We start from the raw sequence: 23,676 nt of genomic DNA, 5'->3' as shown, positions 1-23,676 counted from the left end.
CTGGACCCAGTATATTTATGCAATCGTAAAGAAAGCCCATCAATGCCTTTACTTCCTGAGAAGATTGAGGAATTTCGGTATGTTAATGAATACTCTTGATCTTCTAGAGGTTTACAATAGGAAGCATATCGACTGGTTACATCACAACCTGGTTCAGCAACTCAAATGCTCAGGACCGAAGATTGCAAAGAAAATGGTGAACATTGCCCAGTCCATCACAGGTACTGACTCCCCACCATCGAAGGGATCTACAGCGGTTGCTGCCTCAAAAAGGCAGCCAGCATCATCATTCAGGCCACACTCATTTCACCCCTGCATCAGGAAGAAGGAATAGGAGCCTGAAAATTGTAACATGCTGGTTCATGAACAGCTTCTTAACAACCATCAGGCTATTAACCATTACAATTTCCAAATAAGCTCCCAACTACATAGATGTGGGTATTGTTTTTGGCTTTGCACTATTATGTTTTGTCTGTTTTATTTATATATTGAAGTTCTTTTTTTTGGGTTGTTTATTATGATGTTTACAGAGTACTATGTTTAAATATCGGTTGTGCTGCTGCAAGTACGAATTTCATTGTTCTGATTCAGGACATATGCCAATAAACCACTCTTGACTCTCGCAACATGCAACTACTGCCAAAAATAAATAAAAATTTCTACCAAAATCGATTTATGCATACATTGTGCATTGTGTAGGAAGAAGATCCTGAAATTACTTCTAAACTTGGTCTTTACAATCTCATTTTCTCTCATGGATGCCCACATGCCCTCCTCATGCCTCGGGCTGAATCATACATTAAGGAACAATGTTCTTGAGTCTTCTCTGCAACAGCTGTAGGTCCCAAACATTTTTCTGGGACTAAATCTAGAAAATTGAGTTTTTAGCATGTTCATGTTTTACTCAAATGTTTTACCTATTTGCTCCAGTTCTGTTCTTTTTAGTTTAGTTAATCCATCTAATACATGATTACAATCAAGATGTCCAGTGTACAGATGCAGGATAAAGGAAATAATGTATAGTGCAAGATAAAGTCCGATTAAAGATAGTCTGAGGGTCTCCAATGAGGTAGATGGCAACTCAGGATCACTCTCTAGTTGTTGATAGGATGGTTCAGTTGCCTGATGACAGCTGGGAAGAAACTGTCCCTGACTGGAGGCATGTTTTCATACTTCTGTACTCTTCCTCGATGGGAGTGGGAGTGATCGGGGTGAGACTCGCCCTTGATTATGCTGGTGGCCTTGCCGAGGCAGCGTGGTGTAGATGGAATCAATGGAAGGGAGGTTGGTTTATGTTATAGTCTGGGTTGTGTGCACAATTCTCTGCAATTTCTTGCGGAATAGCTGTTCCCAAACCATGGTTATGCAACCCGACCATCTTCAATCATCTCTTTTTGACATTGTCATTTTTGACATTGCTTTGTATGCTTGAACATTTTAAAGACTAACCCTACATCTGTGCCCTATTTTGGGCTTATTACTCCAAGGGTAGCCAGTACTTCAGTATGAGTCGGTGTATTGGTAATCGTGGCTATGATTACACCCACCAACTTTAGGTCCCTCACGCAAATGTCAAGCAGCACTTTCAGTTCATTTTGACTGGGCACTCCCTGCTGGAATATTTGTAGATTTGACGTTATTTAGCACCCCAAACAAAATGATGCTGCATAATCTCATTAAAACGTTTGATTTTATTAATCAGGAGAGATTGTGAAACCCCTTCTCAAATTTGTATCTCAATTTTGAACTTGGCTCCTCAAAGGCATTTAACCTATGATATTCATGGATTTACCACAGAACTATTATTCGTGAATATGATGTCAAACTAAGCTGCACAATTGCCTCAATTTTTTAATTTTTCTGGCTGTAATGGTGTATCTCATCTGAAATGCTGAGTGAATGATCCCTATCCCTATCTTCCTGTGGCCTCAGACATCAGTCTTCAGCTCCTTTACTTCATGAAGTAATTTCAGGAAATGTCTGACAGCAATGGGTACTGCAAATACAATGGTCTCCAATATTCCAGTTTCAGTAATGAAGGTTTGCTCAGGAACAGATTGCACTTCCAACCAAAACAATCTCAGTATAGCATCAATACTGGCAAGATCCCAAAATTGTAAAATTGCCCAAGCTTATCCTAAACTATAAAATGAGAAAAAAAAAAAGTTCATTTTGGAAGAGAAGGCAAAAGAACATAATTTTTTTAGTGGAAATAAATTCCAGGGAAGGGAACACAATAAAGTTTGTGATCCTTATGCACAAAACACAAAAAAGCAGCAGACAAAAACAACAGGTAGCAGAGAAATCTATTAGAATGCTGGACCATAAGAGAATAAAGTGAGGGAGTCTTAATGCAACTGTACAAAGTATTGGTGCAATCTCATCAAGAATACTCACGTGAAGAACAATTTTGGTTCCCCTAATTAAGGAATATTATGTTATTGAGGGTGGTCCAGGAAAGGTTAATTTAAGATGATCATAGGTATGGAGTGGTTCTCTTGAGAAAAGTTAAACAGTTTCGGTCTGAGCTCATTAAAATTGAGAGGGAACCTTATTGAAACGTCGTACTGGATGGGATAGGTTGTTTCCTCTTAAGGGACTTCTAGAACCAAAGGCATAATGCCAGAATAGGAAGGTACTCATTTAAGACTAAGATGAGGAAACATTTTCTTTCTCAGTGTTGTGAATCTAGAGATCACAACGTTCTGGGGTACAATTTAGGCTGAGGTAGATAGGTGTCTAATCAGTAAAGTAATCAACGATTCTAGGGAAAGGACAGAAAGTGGACTAGAGGAATTTTAGATCAGCCACAATCCTATTTGAGTGTGGAGCAGACTCGAGGCTGAATGACTCAATCATACTATTTATGATCTTAATTCTTTTAGTCATTACTGTTGACCAGAAATTTCGCTTGGCCAACTAGATAAATACCATGGCTACAAGAACAAGTCACGGGTTGCATATTTAAAGATGGATGATTCACCTCCTGGTTCTCCAGAGTATTTTTACCTTCTAGAAGGTACATCAGGAATATTTTGGAATACTTTCCATATGCTTGGATGAGTGCAACTGCAAAATGACACAAGAAAAGTGAGAACATCAAGGATAAAAGCAGCCAATTTGACTGGCATGTGATTGAATATTTTTTCTATTCCAGTGTTTCGCACACCATCTGGAAGCTGCACTTTCCAAGGTTTCTTCAAGTACTTTCCAAATCCCCTATCTCAACAATCAAGATGATTAAGGCCAAAGACGCATGGGGAAATCAGCATTTGTAAGTTTCCCTTCAAGTCACACATCATCCTGAGTGTTCCTTATTGCTAGGTCAAATCCACAATTAACAGTACTATAGAAACCACATACATTGCAGTAGTTCAAGCAAATGGCATCAGTAAAACCTTCTATGGTTCAATTAATGCTACAAATGTTCGCCCTACCTTCGACATTACAATCTGTAAACAAACATTAGATTTTGTGTACAATTTCTTAACAGAAAAAGATTAAAATCAACCATAAAATAGTAACATAACTTCCAATGCAACATAACTAAATTAGAAGAAACCCTTGTCTTCTATCTGGCTGGTCCCATTGTTTAGGTTAACTCATTGCACACAATAATAATAATCACACCAATACACCATTTACGTTTTCCAATTTCCCCCAATATCTTGCTTTGTTGATATAATCCTTTGGCAGGCCATTTCATAGATCAAAGCGATAATTTAGTAGATAAAACATTACAAATGATGAGAATTTCAATAATACTGTTACAAAATGAAATACCAACATAATTTCTAATGAGAATTATCATGAGTCAGAACGAGTTAAGTTATTTCACACAGTAAGCAGTCCAATAGAAAATTAAGTTAGTGAATTGATGTACATGAAGATGCTGGCATAAAAATAGGCTAAGGAATAACTTGTGCAAAGCATGATTGCCAGAATAAATTATTCATACCCTACTCAATGAACACTATATTTAACAAAATTAAATCCAAATTTCAAGGAATCAGTCACCCATGATCAATACATGACATTTAATGAAACAATAGAAAGCATACAAAAATGTTCCCACCCACATGATAGTATTGCTTATAATACGCATACAATATGCATAAAATCTCGTGTATTTTGGCTGATGAAATTTTCACATGATTAGGACCACTTCATATCAATTTAGAAATCCAAATTGATAGTCTTGTAAATTAAAAGGCAAAGAAAGGTCATAGCTCTGACAGACGCAGCTGGAATTTTTCCCATCAATGTTATTTAGGTTTCCTGGTGTACAAATTATTAATAAGAGGAATTCAAAATTTCATGAGAAATAAATGGGTATCAATATTTTAAAAAATGCAAACTATAAAACTAATTTGATAAATGGCTTAAGACTAATTAAAAGTTTGCAAAAACTTTTGATGTTACACATTTTTCATAATTTTCCTCTCAAATCAAAGCATTTTCAAACTTGTTAAGCGTAGTATTATTTATCTCTCCAGCATATAAAATAAAATAAACTGAAACTGGAATTTGAGGTTTATTTAAACAACATTTATATCTAAATTAGTTGTTCATGGTTGTTTGTTTGCCCTTATTTCCACTATTTTTTCCAGGACTTTCCTGACACACATTTACATCTATGAACATTTTTCCACATTGTGATCAGGCAGTGCACACAACCAGTTCACTGTTAAAATAATGTTAACATGAATATAACCAAAATCTTCATAATTATCAAGGAACAGTCCAAAGACTTTTATATAATTTTATCTAGTCAAACTTATCTATTAAATATGAAGTACATATTAATTCTAAATGCAGATAGAATTCATTTATTATTAAGTTGGTAAAATGCTGCTGCAGATAATATACCTTATTATCTTGTCCTCTGTGACCACATCAAATATGGAAAAAATGTAAGTAATAAAAATCTGCAGGCTCTTTATCCCTACACTTTACTAACCTCACCCTGCCCAATAAAGGTTATTCTGATTCTGATTCTGATCTCTATCCCCCACTTCCACCCCACCCTTGGCAATCACCTATCACCTCAATTTCACCTTTAAGAAAAATCACAACTATTTTCAATTAAATTACATTTGGTTACTATTTCTATTGTTTTGGTTAAATTAGACAATGCTTAGGGATGATGTTCCCAATTATTGATTGAAGAGAAAATTTAGAACTGACTTCACAATTAGCTGCCATTAGAAAATGACATCCAACATTCTTCTACATGGTTGGCACAAAGAACGGAATGATTTCATTACATACCTCTGGTAGCATCATCCGAACTAAATGAAATTTAAATTATATTCAATATCAAAATGAATTACCATAGTTGTCCACCAAAATAAATCAACCACCGTAAAAATTCAGTCCATTTAGAAAGTAACTCACTGAGTCATATGATTGTTCCACCCTACGCTCTGATTAGCCCCAGAATTCTTTTTCTTTTTGATACATCAAGGAATCAAAGAGGCTGGGAGGAGGGTATTCAATAGTAAAGTGCATCCACATTTGGTTCAAATGAATATGTAATTCCAAAAAAATTTAGGACAGATAATAAACCAATACTACAATGTATAGCAGAGAAAAGTTTGAACTCGTATTGTCTGTTTTCATTGAGTGGTGAAAACATTATTTATCAGTTAATAGGAAGCTATAACAGTTGTAATAAGTAAACCAAAGTTTCAAGAGCTAGGTTTCAAGGTCAAGGTTTCAAGGTCAGTTTATTGTCACATGTACCAATTAAGGTACGGTGAAATTCGAATTACCATACAGCCATACTAAAAAAAATTAAAAAACTATTGGCAGTTATTCCAAGGTAAATCAAATATCATGAGATATGATTAAAAGCATCAATACATATTCTGTGAATCATGGCATCCCAGGTATTTTTCTGGATGTTTTTGTTGATGCCTGTAATATTTTCCAGGACCAACTATATAAGATGATACTTATGATGTGCAGTTGATCATCTAAAAATGAGTTTGAACATAATAAGTAATCTCTTTCCAGTTGCTGTAAAAGTTCTGAATTGGTGTGAAGAAGCAGAATATGCAAAATCAATTTTATTTCATAACTCAGAGTAACTTGCCCAATGACAACAAGACAACAGAGATCAGATTTTACTGGCTTTTGAATGACCCTTGTAATGTGTGCACCAATAAACTGGAATCTTCCCCAGCTAAACAGGAGAGCACTAAGAATTACTCATTTATAAATCCTACTAACATGTCCAATGCCAATTTAGTTATTACAAAAAAATGCTATCCAGAAGAGCATTACTCACCTGTCTGCATTTGTATGGGGGGCTGCTACGAAGATATAGTTTACAAATAGAGCATAGGAAAGAGAAGCAGCATTCCATTGAGATCATTCTGTTATCCACAGGGAATCTGAACCAAATAATGATAATTCCAGTTTTTTGCTCTATTTCCATACTTCATGAGTTCCCATAAATTTGGCAATTTTAGCTTTTAATAAACTCAACAGCTGAAGTTTGGGAGTCAACACTCTAGGTTTGGGAGCCAACAAAATAGGTTTGTACAACACTATAGGTTTGGGACTCAACAAGATTCAAATCCCTGAGGGTGAAAAATAAAGTTCTTATCTCAGTCCTAAATGTACAACTGTTTATCGGTAAAGTCCCATCCTTAGTTCATGATATTCTAGCTTTGAAAGATACTTAACAAAACCTATCAAATCCTCAAATTATTTTACATATTTTAATTAGATTATATTTTATTTTTAACAGGCTCAGAAAACATGCCAATTTCCATCATTTATTCTCAAAAGGATGGAATCTTTTCCCAGGAGGTCATCCAGAAATTTTGTTGTTCAATCTGTAATGCACATGTATCTTTCTTTAAATAATCTAGTGTACATAACAGTCGGGATGTGGTCTCCCCAAAACCCAATTAAAATTGCAGCATGGCGTTTTGGGCCAATATTCCCATCCATAGGCAATCAGGTTTACAGCTTCCCAATTGTTTGATATTTGTGCATGTTCACTGGTTATGAAGAAACATGGAACTGCAGATGCTAGTTTACACAAACAGATAGAAAATGCTAGAGTAACTAAGTGCGTCAGACAGCATCTCTGTAGAACTTGGATAGGTGGCATTTCCGGTTGGAATGCTTCTTCAGACCGAGGGGCCCGACCCGAAACCTCACCTAACAATGCTCCCTATTGCACTAAATTAATCCAGCATTTACTGTCTTTTTAAAAAAAAAACTTTGTATGATATATTTACGAGGGCATCTAATCCTTATTTAATCAATGTTTTCTCTCATCTTTTAAAAACAATCTTTTTTATTTCTTTGTAGTTTAAGTGAATAATTCCACACATATTTATGACATCTGCCACTTTCTTCTTAATCACTTAATTTTCTGTAAACCTATGGGATCTCTTTGTGTCTAATTTGCAACTTATTTTCCCACCTGGATTTACATAGATATATTATACACACATCCCTTCCTTTGATTCATTAACATTAATTGTAAATAGAAAACCAACGGCAAGAGCTTCTACAAGTAAATAAAAAGGAAGAGGGGTGTAAGGGCAGGTGCGGGAATGCTCGAAAGTGAAATGGCAAATCTATTACAAGAAACTACAAAATGACAGCAAAGTTAAATCAATACTTTGTACTAAAATTCGCAATGGAGAACACAATGCAAATATCCCAGATACTTTAGTTTGGAGATACAGTGTGGAAACAGGTGCTTCAGTCCACCGAGTCCACACCGACCAGTGATCACCCCGTACACTAGCACTATCCTACCCACTAGGGACAATTTACTGAAGTCGATTAACCTACAAACCTGTCCATCTGTGGGAGGAAACCGGAGAACCCAGAGAAAACCCACGGGATCACAGGGAGAATGTACAAACTCCATACAGCCAGCACTTGTAGTCAAGTTTGAACGCTGGTCTCTGGTGTCTTAAGCAGCAACTCTACGCCCCATACTGGTAGGATTGTTTTCAAAAAGCATGGAAGAATTTGTAATAATCCATATCACAAGGAACATGGTATTGGAAAAACTAATGAGACTAGATGTAGACAAATTGCCAGGGCCCAATAACCCCCACCTGAGGGTTTTAAAGAGGCTCTGAACATAGTGGGTCATTATTTGAAGTTTTCCAAATTCATTTAGTTCTGACAGAATTGTTTGAACTCATCAAAGATGGCGCCGAACCCAGGCGATTATTTGCGTGCTGGCCACAGAACTGAAAAGCCAGAAATGTGGCTCCCTTGTTCATGGAGGAATGGAAACTATAAGCCAGTTAGCCCATCGTCTGTTGCTGGCAAAATACTGGAATCTATAATCAAAGAAGAATTAAGTAATCGTTATGAAAAGCTTAAAATAATAAAAGTCAATATGGTTTTATGAAAAGTAAATCACATTTGACAAATTTGATGGGATTCTTTGAGAACAGAGTCAAGCAGAGTCAATAAAGGGAACCTGAAGTATATTTAGATTTCTAGAAAGCATTTGATGAGGTGCCACATAAAGGCTGGTGAACAACCTAACAGCTCACGATACTGGTGGAAGCCTGTTAGCATGGAATGGAAAAATGGAGTTGGAATAAATGGGTCTTTTTCAGGCTGAATGGTTGTAACTAGGGGAATGCCCAAAGGATCAGTTCTTGTCACTCGAATATTTATTTTTAAATTGGAGGAAGGAGCAGAATGTAAGTATTTAAGTCTGTCGATGACATTAAAATAGGTGGGAGGTCATGTTGTTATGAGGATATTTGGATGCTACAAGAAGATATAAAGGTTGAGTGATTGTGGCTGCGATATTAGCAACTAGCTGTGGATAATGTAAATTTCAAGCAGAGCATGCTACATATGATTACTTTTCATTTTAAGATCATAATCCATAAGATATTATCTCAATTTATGAATTCAAAGTTTTAAACTGTTGATGAAAAAATATTCACTGCACTGATTTTAGCCAGAAGAATTCATGCAAGGCATGCAACTTGTCTGTAATCAATTTGAAATGATCAATGGCTATTATCACTTTCCCCCCATTCTTCCACATACTCTACAAATTGAAAACAAAATCAATATTAACATTGGGACAGCAATGCTGTGTAATGAATCAAGGTGTTACATATAATTTACAAAGCCTTAGAATGGGTTTCCAGATTACATACTGCATGCGCTATTACTTGCTAGACAGAACTCCAAGGCACAAGTGTTATGGTGCTATATTGCAAATTGTCATCAGCAGAGGTAGCTCTCATCATTATTTTTGACGTTTTCATGGCCATCTGCTCTTTGGTTCAATACTATATTTGAGTCTTTAACCTGCATTTTCAAACTTCTTATTACAAACTATTTCATAATATCATATGTAAAGAATGATGATACTGATAAACTCCTTTCCTGAAAACAACCAAGTTATTCAGGATGCAGCATCTGCAACACGGGAAGGGATAAGATAGATGACTCCATTACATTTTTTTAAAGGAATTCTGGCTATCATTTCTCTTAATGGATAACTAAGATAATCCGATCTTGCACATGAAGGATAATATCAAAGGTGGAGTATGAACTGGTCAGCAGTATGTAATTCATCTTTTTGCATTCCTGGATAATAAACATTGTAGGTAAAAGGCACATCTCAATACTGTATACTTTAAATGTTTTGAGATTGGCGTAGAATGATTGAAATGATATGACAAAATTAAATGAACAAGATTTTCTTTTTATGCATGACCTTGAATATCTTGATATTTCCAAAATGTGAAATGGGCAAGTATAATAAATATTCTTCAAAAGAGAGTATTAGAATTATAGTATTGTCCTTTCTATACAGTTCATTTGCTACATTAAAAAATTCTTTGTTAACCCATTTTCAATTTATTTCAAGTGCACAAACTCTACCAAAAGTGCTGTTTTACAAATGTGGTACTTCACCATCTTGATTAATTAGAATCAAAAGAAATTAATCATGAAGCTCATCACTGAAAAAAAATCTTCCAGCTGTTGAGTAAAGTTGGATGAGTTCTTCCCATAAAGATCCAAAAGTCCAGTAGATATGTTTAGAAATATTAAACAGAATATAAGCACCTTCCAAGCGAGTTCAGGACTTGATTTACAAAAGTCATTCAGCCAGCAATTCCATGATGATTCGTAGCCATCTTTTGGTAAGCAAAACATAAACCCCGTCCACTTCCATACAACCTCTCTCTCTGAGTAAGAAGACATAACAATTAGTCCATTATAGAGGATTTCAAATGCAAAAAAAAAACAATCTATGCACATCAAAATCCATTTTAAACAAATTTATTCCATTGTTTTTTTTATTTTAACAGTAAAATATTCCAAATGACAATCATGCTGTATTTAGCCAAAAAGACACAAAAATACATTGTGCGACTTTAATGGAGAAAATCTATTATGGACCTTCTCCAGATGAATTTACATCAAGCAACTGGAGAAGTCCTGTATAAATTCAATCCATTCTATTTCCATTCTTTGATTAAATGCTATATGCAACAAAATTAAATGACATAGTTTATTATGTGAAATATGACAATTTTATTAATACTGTAATTTGAGGGTTTTATTCAAACATTAAATCGTATTAGGGAATAGTGAACAGTCATCAACTGCCATTGCTAACAAGAAGATATTTCAGTACCTACAGGGACAAACGATTTCTTACATTTATTAAAATTAAATATTAGTAACACATTTTTCATTCATATGGAAACCAAAGTTCTCAAAAAGTATGGTTTGGTGTGATCAGGTACTTCCTGACTTAGTTCGAAGTAACAGCTTCTTGAGAGACTGAGGTACATTCATTCATCTAATTAATTTAGCTAGTATATTCTATCCAGAAAATATACCTTAATTGTTATGTCAGCAAGAAAACAGACAATTTCAAACTATCAAGTAAATTTCCCATGAACTTTAACATTGTATTGAGTACTTTGAATAAAAATACTATCCCTAAATTTATTTTTCCATAGTTTCCTAAAATACCATTTGCTTTTGAAACTATTGTCATTTACCTCCTAACTTCTTCAGTTTCTTAAAATCTACTATATGATTTGAAATTTCTCTACTGTTTGTGCAGAATGTAAAATAACCTTTCTTAAATGAATTTGATTACTTTGCGCTGAAGTCTAAATTACCAGCAATCATTCTTAATTAGACTATTCTTTTCTTTCAACATTTTCAAAAGGATTTTTGAAAAAATCTTTATTTCACCAGTCCGTAACAATCTTACAATTAAGATTTTATTTGATGTTTTTGTTTAAAAAAAAAGAACTGCTTTAGCTTGTCATCAGTGGCTTAATGTTCGAACTCTTACTATAAATTCTTAAACATTCTGGGTCTTTCTACTTTCCCATCTGAGCAAGAATCGACTGCAACTTATATATATATATTTAATATATTGAATATCCTACAATCAATAGATAATAGAAAAAGGAAGATTAGAAGGGATGAACTTTTGTTTGGTCACATAAATCAACAGGAAGAATTACAGGAAAATCTATTTGCAAGATGGAATGAAAAACATAAGAGTGGAGGACATTGTAGATAAAGTAAGTAAATCTCATAAACAGATATAAAGAAGAGGCTTAAAGTTCAAATTGAAAGGGTTATGAATTAATATTAGACTGTAACAATCGGGATGATGGGTAAGAAAGACATCTTGGCATTTTTGACATACATGATACATTGTAAGGCATAACATTTAAATGTACAGAGGATGGAAAATAAGAGCCCTGCCAATGAGAGCACCGAAATAGGACCATAGTGATTAATTTACTAGAGCCAAATTTCCAGGCTTCCGATCTAGGAATATGTTTGAATCCCACCATAGCAGCTAGGTAATTTAAATAATCAAATTAATCTGGAACTAAAAGTAGTCATAGCAGTAGTAAATAGGACATTATTGGATCTTCATACAAACTACTAAAAACGCTTGTATATTCTGTTTATTAGCATCCTGCAGGAAAGAAAATCTGTACGTCTTACTTTAACTGTGACTTCCCACCAAAGGGGGTTGCCACTTAACAATCTCTGCAGTTTTGGGGCAATTAAGAATGTACAGTAAATATAAAGAAATAAAAGGAAACTGCTGAAAAGTTATTGGCATCTCAGAGACGCAGCGGAAAAGGAGGCAAGCAGGAAGGCAATATTGGCTAAGTGGAAGAAAGAAATTCTTTCACATGTTTAAATTATGTTTTATTCTTAATTGTTTACTGTATATCATGTTGTTACTTGCGAGCAAAGCACCAAGGCAAATTCCTTGCATGTACATATACTTGGCTAATAAAATATATTCAATTCAATTAAAAAAATATGTCATGTTTGACGGAAATAGTAGTAATGGAGGAAAATTAATTCAGTGGCAAGAAAGCAGAATTTATGTTGGACGGCAAAGATGACAGCTTCAGCCCCAGTATCATTACAACATAGGCACAGATTAATTGTCCAATGCTGCAGATGAAACTCAGATCTTTACTATCCAAGTGCTCTATGTCACTAACCAAGTCCAAACTGCTGCCTTTAAGACAATAAAAGCATTTTGTGATCTATCAGAATGCAAGACCATCTGATGTCCTGGCCCAGGTGAATGATAGTGAGTTCATGGAGCAAACAGCAGTTGTCCTGCCTCAGATTCACCTTCCTCATTGAGACAGCAGCCTCACAGCCAGACCAGAATACGACCATTTCAGAATGGCTCGCTGTCTTCCTTCATTCCTATCTGTAGTAGCAGTAGATCAGACAGAGGCACTTAGACGACAGGCACAGAGTGCTTGCACAAGAGGGAACAGTGCACAACATGTGGTAATGTCATTGACTGCTTCTACAGAAACATTGTGGGAAAAGTCTTTCGTGCTCTCAGCTGTAATGTTGTATGCTGCAGGGACATCAAAATTGTAACCATTTGGGAACCTACATGATATCTATGGGGTTTCCTTTTATTACTTAATTGGTAAGATGTTGATCACTGTAGGGAGAATTTAAAAAAACATTTTTGAGGAGCAAGCTCCTTCTGGACCTCTTGCAAAGTTTGTCAAAAAGAATTTGTAATTGCTGGAGTGGGACCAGAAACAACAAAGGGAATGATCAAGGAGAGGAAGGTAAGAAATGTTTCCAAATAAGAATGTTTCCAGATCCTAACTACTCACTGTGTAAAAAGGATTTTCAGGTCGCCTGGGTTCTTTGGTCAATCACCTTAAATCTGTGGCCTCTGCTTCTCGACCCCTCTGCAATAGCAATAGGTTCTCTTTACTTACTTTGCCTGCAATCTAATAATTTTGAAGATTTTTTATCAAATCTCCTGTCAACATTTCCTGCACTAAAGGAGAACACCATCCTCTCCAGTCTTTCCACAAATCCCAAAGTTCTTTATCCGTGAAACCATTCTAATAAATCTATTCTGCCTCGTGCTTTTAAAAATGCTGTGCTTAGATTGGACACAACACACAACATGGCTGAACTAGCCTTTTATGATTCAAAATAGTTTTCTTGGTTTATATGCTGCTTTATATTCCAGCATTTTAAACAGTTTTTACAACATACCTTGTCACCTTCATAGATTTATATGCATGCCGTTCCAGGTCATTCTGCATCATTGGACATCTTATCAAACCAGACCTTTAAAATTATATTGCCTCTCCTCATCACTTTGCACTTCTAATCATTAAATGTTATCTATAAAGCATTCCTCATTCCATCAGCCTAAGTAAACATGACATCAATCATAGTATTCTTCACTATTTATTGCACTTCCAAGTACTACAAGTTGAAATTGAGGGCCTGCAGCGTAGGTTTACTAGGTTAATTCCCGGAATGGCGGGACTGTCATATGTTGAAAGACTGGAGCGACTAGGCTTGTATACACTGGAATTTAGGATGAAAGGGGATCTTATCGAAACATATAAGATTATTTAGGGGTTGGACACGTTAAAGGCAGGAAACATGTTCCCAATGTTGGGGGAGTCCAGAACCAGGGGCCACAGTTTAAGAATAAGGGGTAGGCCATTTAGAACGGAGATGAGGAAAAACTTTTTCAGTCAGAGAGTTGTAAATCTGTGGAATTCTCTGCCTCAGAAGGCAGTGGAGACCAATTCTTTAAATGCATTCAAGAGAGAGCTAGATAGAGCTCTTAAGGATAGCGGAGTCAGGGGGTATGTGGAGAAGGCAGGAACGGGGTACTGATTGTGAATGATCAGCCATGATCACATTGAATGGTGGTGATGGCTCGAAGGGCCGAATGCCCTACTCCTGCACCTATTGTCTATTGTCTATAAATTATGCCTGTAAATCAAAGTCATGTCCTACATATCTATGAAGAAAAGTAGAGGTACATCAACTTTGTATATCATTCTTCAGTCCAATAAATAACCATTTAGTCTTTGTTTCCTAACTCATGGCTCCAATTTTGCTGACAGGGAGTGCACTTCAGCAAATATATTTTGTAAGTCTACACGCAGAACATCAAACCTCTTCATCAAAATATTCAGTCTAATTAGTGCAACATGATGGACTAGAAACGGTTACTTACCTACATTACAGTTGAACAGGTGCTGAACAAGTGCCGACACCAGCTTTGTGCAAAATCGTGCTACAGAGGTTTTATTACACATGTTTATGGTACACACAAAGGCTTTGCCTCTGGTGGCTACACCTTTGCAGATCTAGCAAAGAAAATCAACTGGTCCACATATCACAGTGTGAAAATAGATACAATCGGGGGGTGGGGTAAAGACAATAGAGGAGATGGAAAGGTTTGGGGTGGATGTAACATAGATGACTTTGAGGATCAGACTTCAATTGCTGGTCATATTGGTGTTATTTGATTGGGTGATTGAAGTTGGATAAGAGTTTTTTTTAAACCAGAAAATGGATGGATACACTATTCTCTAAATCACCTGGTTAGAAACTTGGCAATCGGCAATTTGGGGAGGGGGGTGTCAGGGTTTAAATTGGCTATCAGCAATCAAAAGTGGGGTGGGCTTAAGCTGCTAAAGTGAATAGACAGGGAGACAAATGAAGCAGAATCCAGATGATTGGCAATCCTTAAAGACATGGGCAACAAAGGGAGGTAGGGAGCTGTTGCTATGAAAACTACTTAAAAGTAGACCTACATGCAACACTTCAACATCTCAGATGCTCCCATAAGTTTGAGCCTCCTTTAGCAATTGTCAAAAGCAATTATCAACCTACTAAATAAGGGTTATTTCAGTATGAGTGACTCCTGCTGTTTGTGGGCCGTATATATGCACGAATTTAGTGCAGGTGACATCAAAACCCACAAACCATACTGTTACTCACTCTATATGCCCACCAGCCTCTGTTTACATGTCATATGAATGAACGATCCCAAACGACCTTTCAGAACGATGCATCAATCACATTTATTAAATTCTTGATAAAATTCCCTTTGAATATACAAACGTGAAGAAACTATTGAAATTGAATGCTGATGGCCTTACAAGTATTGATCTGGACATCTAGGATTTCACATGACAAGTCATGTTTGGGTTGGAGATCAAGTAACCCAAGTGTGGGAAGAGTGGGGGAAAAAAGCAAAATCACTCCTTGACTCCTTAAAATATCCATGGAAGACTTTTTAGCAAAGAAAGCAACACCACAAGGTGACATAGAATGCATGGCACTTTAGTACTATTGGTCTTAAGCACAAAGGATTATCTCGTCTCAATGTTCAAATTGCCAAGTTCAAAGCTTTGGTCTATAACCACAATCTTTGTGGAATTTGTCTTTCCTGAAAAATACATGAATGTGTTGCATCCTTCTGAAATACTGCCTAATTTAATATTAAGTTTCTTATTTGAATCCCTCCAACTGACTTTTGATTAGCATTATCAAATAAATCTCATCAAAATTACGAATGGCATTCTGTATAACTGTGACAGCCAGCTTTCTCACCCTTTGGTGATCTCTCTCCAGCCTTTGACACAACGGATCATACCATATTCCTCAAATATCTCTCCACCTTCGTCCAAGGTGAAACCCTACTCACCGTGGTTCCATCCGTACCTATCTGGTCAAGGCCAAAGAATCACACGCAATGGTTGGTTCTAAGCAGTAGGCTTTCAACTTTTGGTAGTGTCTGGCACAACATTGTATCAACAGACATCACAACAGTCACTTCTTAAAAGGCATACTTACAATTATGTGCTTTTCTCTAACTTAAATACACTACACTATTTCCCCTTTAAAGAGGTGATAAACCCACACAAACCATCAACTGTTTACATATATAAAATTATACAATTAACTTACAATTTACATCAATATACAGGAGTAATTTCAATAAAATGTAAAATTACTTAATCTCTTCATTCACTGAATTCTTCATTGCAAAGTGCAATTGATATCTCTGAAATATGTAGTCCAGGTATTGATAATTTTGATAATTTAAGTCTCTAGATCGACCTTGTGCTCATCTGGCTTCATAACTTCTGAAAATGTTGCTTCAATAAAATTATCTTCATAACTGTGAATCCATTGCATTACAAATTCTTGAACACCATCTTCCTGGCATTACTTGCAAACACCAAACTGTACATAAACAACTTCAACGGCCAATAATATTTAACTCTTAATGTAATAAAAAGGAACTGCAGATACCAAAGATAGACACAAAAAATGATGGAGTAACAGTAGTTCAGGCACCATCTCTGGAGAAAATTGATAGGTGACATTTCAGGTCGAGACCCTTCTCCATTAACTCTTAATGATTACAGATATACACAGTATTCAGCGATGTATCTAATATAACAAATGGAGCCTGGAGAAAACCAGAGTTGCTTCTTAAGGCTCTTAAACTTTGCACATCTACTTTCACACAATCACACTGATTTCCACTCATTCCCCAGAGACTATACCTTCATCTTTCTGCAGTCTCATTTGAAGTTACTACGTCATCTTGTTTTGTTTTTTCTAACCAAATCATCTCTAATGCAGTTCTTTCTTAACTTATCAACTTCAAGCGGTGTTTGATTCTACCGAGTGAACAATCTTCTAAACAAATGTTTTGAGGACAGAATTCTTCCTCAGAACTAGTGCAGTCATATCTTGACCATCTGTCACATCTGAGCCAAACATTGTGGACGACTTGATTGTAATCTCATACAGTGTTTCATCTGATTGGATAGCACACAATTAAAAAGCTTTTCACTGTACTTCGGTACACGTGACAATAAACTAAACTAAACTGATGTTGAACTTTTTCATTTTTCATCTTATAACAGACCTGATAATCCTTTCAACTGTTTGGCTTCAAGATGTGCAAATATTCTCATTGTTCTGAGAATAAATCACTGTCCAAATCACTGGTCTCCTCACTGGACTATAATTCGCTGCCTCTAAATTCCAAATGCCCTTCCTTCTAAGCCACCTAAGTCAACTTTTCACTTTATTTTGCAGGTTTGCTCCTTGGCCTTACGGTAGCTTCCGCAGTCATTTCTGTAATCAACATCACCTGTGCTAATATTTCATTGCTGTCAAAATGCAATACCCTCTTCATATTGATCAGTGGACAAATTAACATACATCCAGGTCTTGCTGGCACCATGTCCACGACTCTTGTAGAATACTCTTGGTATTCTTTTCATGTCTCCTAAGGTGTCTTTTTAGTAAGGCTAGTGCCTTTACTAAAAGTAACTTTCTGCAGGGACTAGCATCCTCAAGGCAACTACAGCACTGGGTCACCTTGAATGGACATTCTCAGGGTGGGTGTCTCCCTTTACATGCATGTCAAGCCTTCCTGCCACTTACCAAACTCAGTTGCAGCTTTCACATGACATGGCTGCCATAAACATTTCAGTGAGCTCATGCCCTGCGTACATCTTGGAACCATGCAGAAACAAAACATTGTTTTTAAACTTCCAAATTAGTAGCTATTCTGCCATCTCTCTTGAAGATTAAGTGCAGCATATCCAATAGTTTCACCTAAATTCTTTCAGTTGCCCGTCCAAATAATAACTTACACAATGCCAATTCTAAAAAGATCTGGAAAGTCTATCTTTTTGCCAATGTCTTTAGTTTGACTTCATATTCGCCAACTATTTCCTAATTGTGCTTGCAAATATGTAGCATTCAAAAATGTCTCTTCAGGGATTTATTTTGCCTGTAATTAGAAGTGCTAGTCGATCAACAACACCTTATGCATCTCTGGCCCAAACACCAGCAGCATTAACTGTGTGCAGTACTGGTCACCCCACGTAATGTTAATATTAAATTTAATGGTGTTCCCATAACAGGAAGGAAGTGGAATCTATGAAGAAGGTGCAGAAAGGGTTTAACCCGTATCCTGCCTGGATTAGAGGGTATTATCTAAAAATAGAGGTTGGTCAAACGTGGATTATTAACTCTTGCAGCATTGGAGCCCGAGAGGCTGTTTGAGAGGCAGAGGATGGTGACGGTAACAGACATGATTAAAAGACTTTTAGACAGGCACATATATATGCAGGAAATGGAGGAATACAGATCATATGTAGACAGAGATTAGTTAATGTTCATGTTCATCATGGACATTGTAGGCTGTTGTGCCTGTTCCTGTTCCTGTGTGGTACTTTTCTATGTTTTATGTACTATGTAATATTGCCTTCCTTATTTTGTGTGCCATTATGTTGTTCTGTTTGTATTCTCCCTTGGGATATTGACAATATTATTCACCCTGTAGAACATGAAACAAACTACAGAGCGGAGGTGCAGAACCTGGCGGACTGGTGCTCTGATAACAACCTGTCCCTAAATACCACCAAGACCAAGGAGCTGATCATCAACTTCCGTAGGTCACACAACGGGGAATACGCCCCGATCTTTATCAACGGGGACAGTGTGGAGAGAGTGTCCAGCTTCAAGTTTCTGGGCACTCGCATTTCGGAGGACCTAACATGGTCCAATAACACCATCTTTGGGATGTGGGAGGAAAAAGGACAACTTGGGGAAAATCTATGAAGACACAGTGTGAACATGCAGGCTCCACCTAAAGTCAGAAATCTAATTTTGGTCATTGGAACCGTGACTGCTCCATGAAGTACCACATATTCTTCCATTCCTGTTTCACAGCCAAACATCTCAGGTCACTTAAGCAATTACCACTTACTGCTGCTTTCCCTATCTGCCAATTTTTCGGGCAAAGCACCCACTATTTGGTCATATTCCTTGCTCACTTTACTGACGCCAATCTATGATCCACAGCCATTATGGCACCCGAGATCAATATTTCATGTTGATGACTTGGAAAACATAAATAAGTCCAACAAATATTTGTGCGAACAATATCTACATTTTTGCCCAATTCTTCCATGCTTTGATTTCACCTTCTCCCAGCAGTTTATGTTGACTTACAAGTTAAGCATTCTCCATCCCATATTACCATAGATATTTAGCTGGAGTCAATATCACTTCTAAACTATAATTTTATTCAGAGCTATATTGTGTTGGCAACTACTACAGATTTTTCAATTGATATATATATATAACCTGTGAGCTGATATTCTAACTGTAATATTTCATGCTGAGAACTGTTGGTTCCAAATAGAGAAAAATTAAAATGGTTTTTGATGAGCAGGTAACAAAGTATGAAATAAGTCACAAGTTGGAAGTTAATGAATTGTGATATTCTATTTATGATTTTGTTCTTTCAAAATGTACTACAGAATATTTCAAGAAGTATATTGTTACTTCTGAAAACAGTTGCTAGAAATGGCAATTTACAAATGAGTTGAGGTACATTCTTTTAAGTTTTCTTATTATCTGGTTATCTGGTTACCTTAAAAACAAACAAAAGATCAAAATTGCAAATATTGCTTCAGCACTGTTACAGAAAATGTAATTGACCAATTTTTATCAAATACTGCCAAAGGACACAACTTACTGGCCTCTCTAATACCACAGGAAGAGATGGCAAAAATTCTGGTTTCTCTTTTGAAATTGGCAGGCTGGCAATTTTCATCAGAAATTCTCTGCTGTACGTTATCCTCTCTGCATCTGAAAAGTAGATTGAATTGGTAAACAAATTAAGGATTTTTTTCGCTATAAAATTTAAAAACATAAAGAGAAAGCAGACACAACATTCTGCATTTAGCCATGATCAGTTTGAATGCATTGCAGGAATTAAGGGTCAAATTATTAGTTTAGTTTAGACATACAGTGTGGAAACAGGCCCTTCAGCCCACCGAGTCTGCCCCAACCAACGATTCCTGCATTCTAACACTATCCTAGGGACAATTTACAATTATACCAAGCGAATTAACCTACAAAACCTACGTCTTTGGCGTGTGGGAGGAAACTGAAGATATCAGAGAAAATACGGGGAGAACATACAAACTCCGTAGACATCAGGATCAAACCCGGGTCTCTAGCGCTGTAAGGCAGTAGGTCTACCGCTACGCCACCATGCTGCCCCTGAGGCCCACTCCTGCTCCTAATTTATATGTCTCGAGTTTTCTGGAAGAAAGAAGGGAATAAAAATAATTGGATGGGTATTCAAAAAACTGTCACAATGCTTGACTGGGCTTGCTAAGTGTTGTGTGATTCCATGAAAATATTTTCATAGAAGACACTAGCTCTCAGTCCTTAACATGTTCACTTCAATTCTCATCTCGGTTGATTGGAGCCATTGGCACTCTGAGCAGTGCTGCGGAACCGTTGACTCATGGCTGTCAGCAAGTTGATGCACCTCCTGCATTCTTCCCATCTACCGTTATTTCGTTAGGTCAACTGTCTCTGCTGTGCATTTGCATTCAGGTGGGTTTGGAGCTATTTCTTTTCCCTTGAACAATGGCAGGGTTTCCAATCTAGGAACATCTACCATTTGCAGTTAATTAGCTCCTTGATCTCCTAGTCATTCTCATCGCATTAGACCTGATTCATATTGGTAAAGAAACCGGGTGGCAAGGTGCCAATCACTGTAGACTTTGTCACTTCTGTTGGCTGAGAGTCAAGAGGTTTCATGTAAGGCTCTAAGAGAGGAGATACATATGTGGCTAATATAGAGCTCCATTACAGACCTACAGGTGATAATATTTTTGTTAATATTGATAATTTGGGGCCAGGTTGATGAAGATAATAGAGCCTGCATGCATTAGTGCCTACATTGACACATATGATGTGGACAAGGGCGGCACAGTGGCATAACAGTGGAGCTGCTGCCTTAGAGCGCCAGAGACCCAGGTTCGAACCTGATTACGGGTGCTTGTCTGTATGGAGTTTGTACGTTCTCCCCATGACCTGAGTGGGTTTTCTCTGAGATCTTCAGTTTCCTCCCACACCCCAAAGACATACAATTTTGGAGGTTAATTGGCTTTGGTAAAAATGTAAAATTGTCCCTCGTGTGTGTATGGTAGTATTAATGTGTGGGGACCGCTGGTTGGTGCGGACTCGGTGGGCCGAAGGGCCTGTTTCTGCGCAGTATCTCTAAACTAAACTTCGTGGTCACTTTGCTCAGCCAGTGACATGGTTTAAAAGATGCCAGTGCCTGTATTGGGATCCACGAGGTCTTTTGCTTGTAGAAACAAAGAACTGGAGATGCTGGTTAATGCACAAAAAGACACAAAGTGCTGTAGTGTCCCTGTCTGACACCAGATGTTCAATACAGACACTCCATGTTGTTAAGGGAAGAAATTAAGAAAGAAAAGATGTGTTCATAGCCTCCTTGTGAAAATGCAACATCCTTATTGATTCCGGCTTCACTCAAGATCAAGGAGAAACATTTGCAATGATATTAGGAACTTTGGATGCATGCAGCAGAAACACACAGTAAACCAGCAATAAAGAGAGAATAGTGCACACCACTTCACAAACCACCGGCCTATCCTATCTCAGTAACGGAGTCATACAGCAAAAAAAGCCCCTTTAATCCAGAGGTCATGGCACCTATCAATCACCTATTTTCACTAATCCCACACTAATCTCATATAATTTTCCCTGTATATTAATCAATTCCACTACCACACCGCCACTCCTCACACCTCTTCTAGATTCTGCCACTCAATGACAAGCTTGGTGCATGTACAGTGCACGTACATCTTTAGATGTGGGAGGAAACTGGAGCACACAGAAGATATATACAAAGTGCAGGGAGACTTTAAAATCCAGTCATCAGAAGTCAAGATTGAATCCAGGTCATTGGAAGCAGTGGGGACGAGCAGTATTCATGTAGAAAGGATTAGAAAAATGCAAATTACAATAGGTGTTGGATGCATTATGCTTGTCCATACTCCGCCACCTCCAGTTGAAATTCCATTTGGAATATTTTGGAAGACCAAGAACCATTAACTAATTCCTTCCAAATGTTGCTGTTCCTAGAGGTCGTGACCAAGTACCAAAATTTCAGAAGCCCAGATATTAAAATATCCATGCACTGTGAGCAGGGAGCCATCTTCGTTGGGAATACTCTGTGGGAAATTCTCTGTGTAATGTCGATCATCTCTAATTCCCTGGCCATTTCATAAGCATCAATGTTAAATGACCTCCATTGACCCTTCACTATAATAATAATAATAATAAGCATTTATTTTATATAGCGCCTTTCCAGAAGCTCAAAGCGCTTACATAAACAATCAAACATAAAAACAAACAGACAAACTATCCTAACGGAGAAGCGGCGAATAAACAACGCCAGCGTCCTCTCACGTCAGGGTCCGGCAGTAGACAACAAAAAGCACAGGACACACAGATACAATTTTTACACAAACAGCCATCACAGTGATTGCTCCAGGCACACCCTCACTGTGATGGAAGGCAAAGTCTTATCTCCTCCTCATTCTTCTCCCGTGGCGCCACGAGGTGATCGAGGCTCCCAACTTTTGAAGCCCCCACCGGGCGATGGAAAGTCCCAGGGCCGAGCCGAGCAGGCTGATGAAAGTCCTGAGCCCCCACTGGGCGATGGAAAGTCCCAGGGCCGAGCCGAGCAGGCCGATGAAAGTCCTGAGCCCCCACCGGGCGATGGAAAGTCCCAGGGCCGAGCCGAGCAGGCCGATGAAAGTCCTGAGCCCCCACCGGGCGATGGAAAGTGCCACGGCCGAGCCACGCAGGGCGATGAAGAGCCTGCGAGCGGGTCAATCAAACCTCGCGCTCTGGGGCGGTCGAAGCTGCTACGGCTGGAGCTCCCAAAAACCGGTCGCCAGCCAGGGATCTGCGAACTCCCGATGTTGCGGTCTGCAGGGCCCACGGCCGAAGCCTCCGAGATGGTAAGTCCAGGCCCTGCGACCGGAGTCTTCAAGGTCGATCCCAGCTGGAGGCCGCCGACTCCACGGTGTTAGGCCACAGCGCGAACGGAGATACGACACGATAAAGGTCGCATCTCCGTTGAGGAGGAGATTTGAAAAAAGGTTTCACCCACCCCCCCACACATACACAGAGTTAAAAATAGAACAAAACGTACATTAAACGATGACAATAGACAAAAAACAAAAAAAAGACAGAGAGACTGCCGGTGAGCCGCAGCTGCAAAACACAGCCACGCCCCCACTATGCCTGATTCCCTCCCAGCCCTTGGCCAATCTCTCTGTTAGCCCTACACAAATTTCCTTTTTTAGTTTATAACACCATAAAAATACATAGCACAGCAATTCATTTATTTTTTGTAATTTTTTGTAATTTTGTAATTTTCTCTTTTATAGGCCTATAAGGTGCATTGGTGTTATTTGCTTTAATTGT

At 37.7% G+C, this 23,676-nt stretch overlaps 1 protein-coding gene across 8 annotated transcripts in view; it reads right to left on the bottom strand.

Annotated features, from left to right (window-relative positions):
* Positions 1 to 206: 206 nt before the first annotated feature.
* The window catches only part of gra (granulito), a 52,317-nt gene continuing 28,847 nt past the window's right edge, over positions 207 to 23,676 (bottom strand). The window contains exons 5-7 of one of the 8 annotated variants that reach the window (XM_078397220.1): positions 19,892 to 20,004; positions 10,087 to 10,208; positions 207 to 312 (exon numbers count right to left, since the gene is read on the bottom strand). In XM_078397220.1, coding sequence (XP_078253346.1) covers positions 10,125 to 10,208; positions 19,892 to 20,004 — 197 coding nt within the window. In that variant the 3' untranslated portion in view covers positions 207 to 312; positions 10,087 to 10,124. Of the gene's footprint in view, positions 313 to 4,160; positions 8,325 to 9,839; positions 10,209 to 13,166; positions 13,245 to 19,891; positions 20,005 to 23,676 lie in introns of those variants that run through there. The other 7 variants (XM_078397219.1, XM_078397224.1, XM_078397225.1 and 4 more) reach the window with 7 other exon arrangements.

This window comes from Rhinoraja longicauda, chromosome 4 (genome assembly GCF_053455715.1).
Source record: "Rhinoraja longicauda isolate Sanriku21f chromosome 4, sRhiLon1.1, whole genome shotgun sequence".
Lineage (NCBI taxonomy): Eukaryota > Metazoa > Chordata > Chondrichthyes > Rajiformes > Arhynchobatidae > Rhinoraja > Rhinoraja longicauda.
This window is presented reverse-complemented; position numbering and strand designations above follow the sequence as displayed.